Source organism: Oncorhynchus clarkii, chromosome 18 (genome assembly GCF_045791955.1).
Source record: "Oncorhynchus clarkii lewisi isolate Uvic-CL-2024 chromosome 18, UVic_Ocla_1.0, whole genome shotgun sequence".
In the NCBI taxonomy this organism is placed as follows: domain Eukaryota; kingdom Metazoa; phylum Chordata; class Actinopteri; order Salmoniformes; family Salmonidae; genus Oncorhynchus; species Oncorhynchus clarkii.
Genome location: NC_092164.1, coordinates 20,715,983 through 20,726,345, shown reverse-complemented (window position 1 = coordinate 20,726,345; position 10,363 = coordinate 20,715,983). Strand labels below are relative to the sequence as shown.

The 10,363-nt window shown below is 43.1% G+C and overlaps 1 protein-coding gene across 1 annotated transcript; it reads right to left on the bottom strand.

The window, feature by feature from the left end:
* Nucleotides 1-253: 253 nt before the first annotated feature.
* LOC139373181 (SLIT and NTRK-like protein 6) lies at nucleotides 254-10,101 on the bottom strand. Its single transcript, XM_071113355.1, has 2 exons — nucleotides 9,784-10,101; nucleotides 254-3,773 (listed from the first exon to the last, which is right to left on the bottom strand). The coding sequence occupies exons 1-2, from the start codon at nucleotides 9,873-9,875 to the stop codon at nucleotides 1,241-1,243; spliced, it is 2,625 nt and encodes an 874-aa protein (XP_070969456.1). The 5' UTR covers nucleotides 9,876-10,101; the 3' UTR covers nucleotides 254-1,240.
* Between the last annotated feature and the right edge of the window lie 262 nt (nucleotides 10,102-10,363).

Below are 10,363 nucleotides of genomic sequence, written 5' to 3'. Positions count from 1 at the left end.
AATGTCATTACTATCTTAAGTGCCCTCTGTGCAGGATAGCATCATGATTTCTCCCACGCCCCTGTTGAGCATGCAATGTGCTATAATATTAGATGTTTGGTCACTTTTATGCTCAACTGATAATGACAGAAAGTCGATTTTTTTTTGCAACAGGCTCTGGAATATACCTGCACGCAATCTGTTTGGAGGACTGAAGAGCGTGTCTGTCTATTGAACTGAATCTTGATTGTTCAAAGTTTGCAGTATTGCAATTCTTTATTTACATTTAATACATTTTCACCTGCACAACACCGAAGGCACAAAATAACATAGAATGTGTGACATATAATACAACATTTACAGAATAAATAATTTCATCTACATAAAAAATAAAGTTGACGTGAAACATTTTCAGAGTTGAACGGGGTTGCTTACTCAATCAGAATAATAAAGTGAACACATATATCCTGAACATTTATCATGCTGAGAGAAACTGGTCGGTTTTGATTTGTAAAAATTACACTCAAACAAAAGGTTCTTATACACATCAGTAGATGTGTCCCCTTCAGTAGCAAGAAAGGAACAACGATAAACAGAAACGGTTGTTGGAACAGTAAGTTGATTGTCATGCACCATCTTTTAAATGGCATTTGATTAGTGCAATGCATTTTTTTCTTTACAGATACAAGATATGATGTATATATGTACTGGGACTTTTAAGTGCAATGTTTTGAGAAAATGGATTTGTTTAAACACGTTCCCACTGGTTGGAATACAAAATGTGGTATTGAAATAATGCAAGGGGTAAATCTAATGAACGACAGGACTAATGTGCACTCCATCATTGCGACCCAGAATACATGTTGGCATTTTGTTGAGTCTACGGCACATTGAGCATGCTGATTATGGCATATGATTGAAACAGCCTGACAGAGTTGATGCAAAACATTGAGGCCTGCCAAAGATCTAAACTGAACTGGTAACGAAAACTTACCCCCGCAGTACCTATTTGCCTTCCCGATAATTACATTTGGGCAAGATATCTGTTATATCAGCAACTTCAAGTGCGGTCTATCTATAGGAAAACAAAATAACAAAAAAATAGATAATTATACAGTACATTCTGTGCTACAAATTACTTGTGTGTCCAAGACCGCTGTGGGATATGTACTGTAGGTCTTAGACTGTGAAAATATAAGATGGCAGTTTTGAACAAGGCACTTCTCGAGTTGAATATAAAACCATTAATTGTATTATTATATCAGTTAAATGCAGTTTGATGCTCCAGAACCTCCAAATAATCTGGCTCAGTGTGTAGGTTAGCTTTGAGTTCAAAGTACTCATTTTTAGTTTGTTCCACCATGACCTTCCGCGGTCTCGACAACATAATAGTCTCCATTAATTTCAGTTCCTCGTGGTGTCCTGATCCTGGGACTGGCACTTCTACCGTTGGTTGCAGCTGGGACATGTTTTTCCTGAGGTATTCAGTAATTCCGAGCTGCTGCAGCTCCCTAACCCTCTCCCTCTCTAGTATGTTTTTATAGAGGGAGCTCGCATCTCCGAGTGTTACGAACTCAGTTGGGCAGTCTGACGTCACAGCTCTGAACTTCAAATTAGAGCCTGTGAGAGGGGAGGTATTCTCTGTCTCCATGATGCTACGACAGATGTGCTTTGGTTCGTCCAGTTCATTGAGGTCGGTCTCATATTCTTTATGCTGAGTGCAGTAGGTGGGGTTGCGGCAGATCTGGACGATGGGGCTGTGTGAGCGCTCGTCGTATACGGTGCTTCCGGTCCTCTGCGCCAGTGTGTGGTGGGTGGTTTTCTGGCCGTACATGCTGTATTGCAGGTGGATGGGGCTGCTGCTCTCCCGCGGCTGCTCCTCCGCCTGTTTCTTCTTCACCCTCCTTCGCCGTCTGTGCACTAGGAAAACCACGATCCCCGCCGAACAGAAGATGACCATGAGGAAGATGACGAGCAAGCTAAGGATCAGAACGGAGAGTGGAACTGAGTCTGTGATGGAGCTGAAGAAACCGCTCCTAGCGCCGTCAGTCGCCACTGTGGTTGTCACGCTCTCGTCCTCGTCCGTGGGCAAGGAGTAGGTCACTAGGCCGGGGCACAGCAACTCATTTCTGAGGGCTCTCAGCTCAGCCTTTGCCACTTTTCTCGGTGTGTGACACAAAATGGAACCTATGACTGTGTCCTTCCTCAGCTTCTCAACCCACTGTTTGAGACTGACTAAGTCACAGCTGCAGTCCCAGGGGTTGTCCTCTAAATAAATCTGCTCTAAAGAGTCAAGCTGGTCCAGCACGTTGCTAACAGGCAGGTGCATGAGCAGATTTTTTCTCAGGTTCAGTTTGGTGAGGGGCACATTGCGAAATATCTGCAATGGGAGACTAGTCAGCAGATTGTTATTCAAAGACAAGAGTTTGAGATTAGACAAAGGATTAAAAGCTCCTGGAACAATTTCTTTGATAATGTTATATTCCAAATATAGGTATTCAAGGTTGTGGAGTCCAATGAACATGGTCGCGGAAAGGGTTTCAATTCTGTTGCCGTTGAGATAAAGTTTTTTCAAATTGCTTAAGCTGAGAAAAGTTTCATTGTCAATGTAATCGATTCGATTGTTGGCTAAATTCAATAACTCCAAACCGTCATATGTGACAAAGTCATATTTCAACAGTCTCTGAATCATATTTCCTGTAAGCACCAGCTTGGTGGGGCTTTGCTCAAGTATTCCAATATCTGAAATCCGTTGAATTCCTCTGTCCTGACAATGCATTAAAAATCCAGCCACCGGGTGATTGTGACAAGAACAGTGCTCCACACAAGGACTCCCTGGAACATAAGCAGGTGTCGGAACCTTTGCGTCGTCCTTGGCGGCCTCCAACTTCGGAATCTCTACCACTTTGGAAGACGGAGTGACCACCATGTCCAGTGACTTGGAAGGCTCCTCTAAGTTGATATCGGCATGAGAAGGGCAGAGAACATCCCGTTTGATTTTGGCCAGGATGGTGCCCCTGAGGTGTTGGGGGCTGCTGCAGACCACCTCCCCAATGGCCGACTGGGCCCGCATGTTCTCCATCCAGATCTTCAGGTGAAGGATCTCACAATCGCACATCCAGTCGTTGTCCTCCAGAAGAAGCTCCATGATCCGCCCAATGTGCTCCAGGAAGCCAACGTACGGCAGGGTCTGTAACTGGTTCCCCCGCAGGTCCAAGTGGGTGAGTGGAACAAACCGGAAAATATTGCTGGGAAGAAACTCGATGGCGTTGTCGTTGAGGATCAGAACTTTGAGGCGGATGAGTTTGCTGAATGCCCCCGGCTCAACCACGCGGATGAAGTTTGTGTCCGCCTGGAGAAACTCCAAATTTACCAAGCCGTGAAAAGTGTCTTCCTTCAACATGACCAGGAAATTACTGTTGATGTGGAGCTTCTTCAAGGAGCCCAGTGCACTAAAGACGCCAGGTTCAAGCTCTTGTATGCTATTAGCCCCGAGATGAAGTGAAACGGCATTCTTTAAATGTTCCAAGTCTTCTGCCTGCAACTCCACCAAGTCATTTTTGTACAGATTGAGGTGGAAAGGTAGAGCTGATGGCACTTTGATTTGGGAGATCTTGCTGATATTTCTCTCCTCACAGTTAAGATACAGGATGCCATCTTTTTCTTCACAAGTACACAATGAGTCACAGGATTCAGCCAGAAATGCCTTGGAGGGCTGGATGTCTTGGAAACACGCAGCAGTGAAAAATGAGCAAAGGAAAACGATGCAGGGTAGCATTTTCTGTCCGTTGTATCTGCAACACAGAAAGAGGGAGGGAGGGAGGGAGGGAGGGAGGGAGGGAGGGAGGGAGGGAGGGAGGGAGGGAAGATGTTACCAAAATGTAATGGAATCAATAATCACAAGTATTTGTTTAAATATTTTTTCTATAAGTCTCTTTACTTTGATTAGATTATCAGTCCCTTCAGACAGGCAATAAAGCATGGTCACCAATTATAGAAATACATTCACCCATTCCTTCTGAACTGTGCATCCACTTTTAATCCTGGATTATAAGGTCAATGCAATTCTCACAGTATAGAAATTAACTTGAAACTGAATACACAATGAACTTCAAAATGAATTATGCATTGAATGCAATAAAATACAATTGCCTTTATTAATGTATCAAATGCATGAAGGGAGCATACAGTTAACTTGGAAGCAACGTGAGGAATTCATATTCTTTAAACATGCATGGCCTAGAGAACATTGGAATGTTGTGTACATGGCCACAATACCTCATGTGCAAGGTACTGTAGAAAACTTCATCTGTTTAAATAATACACTTGGGCATGGCCTAGAATGGATTTGACCCATGTTTTTAACTAAAGAACAGGAAGCGTCAATAAAATACTTTTTTTCACCCTCAAATGAGCAAACATGTATTTTCTCACCCATGCAATTTTCTTCTTCGAACTCTCTCACACAGCAATGTGTGATCATCACACGAAGCGGTGCTCTTTCATTGATTCTCCCTAGATACCGAACTAGCTTGATACTGTAGGTTGGGTGTATTGTGCGGTATGACAGGCCTCACTGTTGGATGACAGCTCTGCACTGCATTGGTGGAAGAAAAAAAGTACACTGATCGAAGACTGAATTCTTTATCACTAAATGCTTTATGTGGGTGGGTGGGTGGGTGGGTGGGGGGGGGGGGGGGGGGTAGAGTTCAAAATAAAAACACAATAAAAAATGAAAATATATACTATTGAAAGGTGACTGGGTGTATTATACAATGGATGACAACAGGGTGAGGATAGTGGAAAAAACAGCCCCACATCTATTTTCAGAATCAAATGTGTGTAGCTTGTGGCGAAGCGACTACACAGAGCCATTGGAGGCCAGTAAAGCCTTATAATGCCTTCTCATGCACGTAAGCAAAGGCCAACTCATCACCAAGCAGTTACTGTGCTAGTAAGCGGTCATAAAACAATTACTGGGAAAACGGTGCATTCTGAACGAAAGAAAAAGAGCGAGAAACCTCGGAAATAAAACGTCCCCTGTGGCCCTTGTAATATACACAATGAACCTGGTCCATATATTGCCAGACAAATAGATCATTCACACTGTTTGCTCTGTGTGCTTCATATTGCTCTCAAGTGCAATCTGTTGGGCAGAGTGCTCGCGCCAAAATGGCGGATCTTGCTTGATGGTTCCATCGCACCCTCATCCTGCATCACTGATGGTGTATTAACATTACCGCGGCAGGTAAGCTTAGTGGTTAAGGACGTTGGGCCAGTAACCTTAAGGTCGCTGGTTCAAATCCCTGCAGCTGACTAGGTGAAATATCTGCCGACGTGTCCTTGAACAAGGCACGTCGCTGTAGATAAGAGTGTCTGCTAAATGACTCAAATGTGAATGTTCACAATGTAGTATATCAACCCTGTTATTAAGTCATAGCTTTCAGATCATTTCAGATAATGCCGTTTGAGATGACTTTTTGTCCATTTCAATTGATTTGCAGTGACCGATGCTCCTAATACTTCTCCTCTGCCTGAGCAGAGCAGGTTACATTGCTCTGATATAGCCTTGTTGACTCATCCTCCGTAAAAGGGGAATGACATTATTTCACATAGCTGCTCTTTTCTGCCTCTAAGCATTGCAGACGCAGGATACAAACGCTACTGCTACTTCTACTGTTACTTCTACCACCACCAGCAACACTAACAAGACTACTATTCTATTCACTAAGTGTACAAAACATGCTCTTTCCATGACCGACTGACCCGGTGAATCCAGGGGAAAGCTATGATCCCTTATTGATGTCACCTGTTAAATCCACTCCAATCAGTGTAGATGAAGGGGAGGAGACGGGTTAAAGAATGATTTTTAAGCCTTGAGACAATTGAGACATGGATTGTGGAGTGCCTTTGAACCAAGTATGGTAGTATGTGCCAGGCGCACCGGTTTGAGTGTCAAGAACTGCAGCGCTGCTTGGTATTTCACGCTCAACAGTTTCCTGTGTGTATCAAGAATGGTCCACCTCCGAAAGGATATCCAGCCAACATGACACAACTGTGGGAAGCATTGGAGTCAACATGGGCCAGCATCCCTGTGGAACACTTTCAATACCTTGGAGAGTCCATGCCCCAATGAATTGAGGCTGTTCTGAGGGCAAAAGGGTGTGCAATTCAATATTAGGAAGGTGTTCCTACTGTTTTGTCCACTCACTGTATAATTATGGGTGGATATGAAAGGCTTCAGTATTTTACATAGTTTTAAATAATGGAATGGCCAAGATGTGTCTTCATCACTATCAACAGAGGCTTTGACTTTCACAGAAATATACCCAATACATTCCACATTTTGGCATTTCTTCCAGAGCAGGTGGTCTTCTACAGCAATGTCATCCATTATACAACCAACCACTGATGCCCCACCACAGCATTGATAACGGACACACAGCGGATGAGCGATAGCAGGCGTCCATGATGTTACATCACGTCAGCTGCGAACCCAGCTCCACTCAGGCGGTCAATCTTACAGCACACACACACACACACACACACACACACACACACACACACACACACACACGATCCCCCGACGAGATAGCCATAATTGGTGCCTGATCGACTAAACACCACCGTGCACACGGCTTGCCTCAATAAACAATGCAGAACATATCTTCACATTGCGCTCGGCTGGTGGGCCCCTCCTCGTTGATAGCGAGCATATGCGAGATCAGCTAATAATAGCAGCGCGACAGGGGGGCACCCAGCTCCCCTGGTAAAGACGATTTAGCAGGCGTGCATTTCAAATGGTCTGTTTAACTAATTTGGTGCAATTGTTTTTCACAAGGATTATCAGTCAGATGTACCAAGTGACTTTAAATATGTTTTGCAAGAAAGATATCTACAGATGTGCGAATCACTGTCACAATAAAGGCACTTGGCTCTGCAGTAATGTAAAACACTGCAGAATCTGGTCTAAATGATTACCCCTCCCTTACTCCCTAGTTAGACCAGAAATTTATTATTATTCTGTTTTAAAGGAGACTTTGAATGAGGCCATTTGAGAATATCACAAACACTGACAGAAGCCGTCATTGGGTTATAGAAGGCTCATCACTTGTTTAAGTGTTGTCTTTACTCAATTCATTAAGGTAAAAGGAAGATAATCTTCCATAATATCACTGAGCTGCATGACCAAAACCACAGACATGCCCAAACCTGGGAGATCTTGTAAAACTAGTCAACTTTAAATGACTCATGATAAATAACTTTGGCAAGTGACTATTTCTCCTCACCACACAAAGTGGTGACAGTAAAAGTCTCAAAAAAACACATCTTGTTTTCTACAGAAGCATCATCCAAAATGCTGTGATGTTGAAAGGACCTAACGTAGCCTAGTCGTTGGTATCCTTTTAATCTGTGTAGATCCATTACACGAGCCAAGATTAGAATGCTTAAACCCAACCCAAAACAAAATGACATTTTCAAGTCACGTACACCAACTTGCCAGTTTCAAATCAACACCATGATTCAAATGGCCCCTCTGGATAGATAAGTGCTGTTAGTATATGTATATAAGAGCTGTTATGTATTTCTGCATGGTGTATGGTATTGGCATTTGTGTATTGGCATACACACTGAGTGGACAACGCATTAAGGACACCTGCTCTTTCCATGACATAGCTTTCACCTGGATTCACCTGGTCCGTCGGTGATCTCTTATTGATGTCACTTGTTAAATCCACTTCAAAATCAGTGGAGATGAAGGGGAGGAGACAGGTTAAATTACTTTTAATACTTGGATTGCGTATGTGTGCCATTCAGAGGGCGAATGGGCAAGACAAAAGATTGAAGTGCCTTTGAACAGGTATGGTAGTAGGTGCCAAGCGTTGGCGTCAACACGGGCCAGCATCCCTGTGGAACGCTTTCGACACCTTGTAGAGTCCATGCCCCGACGAATGTAGGTGGTTTTAAAGGCAAAAGGGGGTGCAACTTTATATTAGGAAGGTGTTCCTAATGTTTGGTAAACTCAGTGTATGTTCACCATAAGACAACATGACCTCTAATTGCATATTTAGTTATATTATGGAGACATAGTGTTGAAAGATAAGGCCCACAGTGTCTCTACACAGAAGTAGCTTAGCCAGCAGATTGGAGGCTAGACTAGAGGTTGTTACTGCAGCACACCGGATGCTACGCTCATGGCTGAAGGACTCTAAGGGAGACAAGGCAGAGAGCAACTCAACTTGAGAGGCATGAGAGCAAATTAGGAGCTTCTGCACACCGTATTGTGTGCACGAATATGAACCCGGTAGAGGACCTCTGCACAATATTCCCAGGCCAATTAATGGAAGGACAGTTCACTATTCCAGTGTATTGGAAGTGATGTGCTTGCCCTACAGGGAAACCCCTACTCCCAAATACATCTATAGAGACGTCACCATGATCCTCAGTCCCACAGTCCAAGGATGATAATTACATTCGCCCACTCAAGACAGACGAAAGGTCACTCACTCTCTGTTCCATTGCAACTATTTCATAAGGTTTGCATGTGTGTGTGTGTGTGTTTGTTTCCTGTTCTTGGGGAGGAAAAAGACAAACTCTACTGTCTGGGAACCATCATTTAAGCATTAAAAATACCCCTGTTCTGAAATATGACAACTAAACAATGTTGTGGATGTGCCTTGATTTGCACCTCCATTATTTAATACTCAATGACTTGCCTAACCAGGAATACAATTAGTGGGTGTTCACGGGTGATTAGTCCAAATGGGAATTTACATGATCCTACCAGAGCAGGAATACAATGTAGCACAATAACCATATATTGTAACCACGTTCTTCATGTTTTAAGCTAGATTTCAAGGCACAGTGAGTGCATAAATGTGATGACCAACTCAACTTGGTCATCCTTTAGCTCAAAGACCATGCACTTAAATGGAATCCATAGTAATATTCCATTCTGTTCTATTTTTTCCCCAATGTATTATCTTCTTCTACACATATGTCTACAATGTAGCTAATTTAAAACCTAGGCCTGCGTATTTTATACATTACCAAACAATATTTCAGCTGCAGTTACAGTGCACAGCTGAGTAATTGCATTCCGGTTGCATGGAGGTACCTTCCATGTTAGATTCATGTTATAAATTCCCCCCATTTATGTGGTAGCCTAACTTGACTGATTTACACACAAAACATGTTGAAATGAGAACGTCTGCATAAATACATCTTGAGTCATTTTACATGTTCCAAGGACGATTCATTGTAGGAGGCTAAATCAATGCGTTGCTGGAGATGTGCAGTACGTGTGGCTGAATGTAATGCATGGCGGTGCGCCAGGTGCGCGTAAAATACCTGAACCTGTCTGTCGACCCAGGTGTAACGTTACTTTAGCAGATTTATTTCGAGTAATTCAACTGCCCTCACAAACTAAAGACGTATTGAATCAGACGATTCAATTTGCAAATGGAGGATAACAATTTTTAAGTTGTCTTGCCAACTGCAATCTCTAAAAACACAAAGCATTGGCCAGAACACACCGGACGTTATGATACAAATATAATATAATCGATATGTTTGTTGGTTATTTGGAGGAAAGCGAGCTCCCAGCCTCAGCTCCAGCTAGTCCGAACAAGCCTCGACATATCGAACGGACACCTGGATACCACACAAGATAGACGCAGGAAGTTCAAGTGACTGTATGTCCTATCAGTCTAAAGAAAGGTTGTCAACAAACTAATTTGAAAAAGTAACGAATTTATAACAGTTGTGAGACTTCTTGTCCGGATGATATGATAGGCTACTTACCCGTTGTGCAGAGTGAGAAAGACTGTGGCTAATCCAAAGGATGCTTGGGGTAGAGAGGTTGATCCATGTGGAGACGTAAGGATGCGAGGCATCAAAAGTGCCCTCAAACTGTTTAATTAAACGTCACAGCATCTTTTTTTAGAGAATAGACTAGGCATACCGGTGTAACTAACGTTTACTTTTGTACCCTCTTGTTTTTGTAGAAGACTGTCGGCATTTACAAATCCGATATTTCCATGATATTGCAAAGTGTTCCACCCGACACGATCCTAGTCCGAGGCAATTTTGGGATGTGTTGGCATTTCCACTTTATCTGTAATTAATTAATGTAGATCCTTATTAGTCTCCCTGGTCAGTCCTCTCTGTTAACTTATTGTGCGCTTAGTTACCAGCCCCTAAAGTGTGAGTGTAACTGCAGAGTCTATTTGGTATACTGACCCTTCGCATAGTTCCTTATAATTTACATGCTTTTGAGCCACGGAAAGCTCCGAAGTATTGTAGTGGTTCTGGGCTCCTCCCCCCGAGACTCACGGACTTTTATGGCATTGAGTGGCGTTGGGGAGCGCGTTTGGCAGATCAG

What these genes read in the sequence shown, in the direction of transcription:
- LOC139373181 (XM_071113355.1), bottom strand. Translation starts at nt 9,875, where the DNA reads ATGCCTCGCATCCTTACGTCTCCACATGGATCAACCTCTCTACCCCAA. An exon ending in TTTCTCACTCTGCACAACGG is followed by an intron (nt 3,774 to 9,783) that starts GTAAGTAGCCTA and finishes TCTGTGTTGCAG; the next exon opens with ATACAACGGACAGAAAATGC.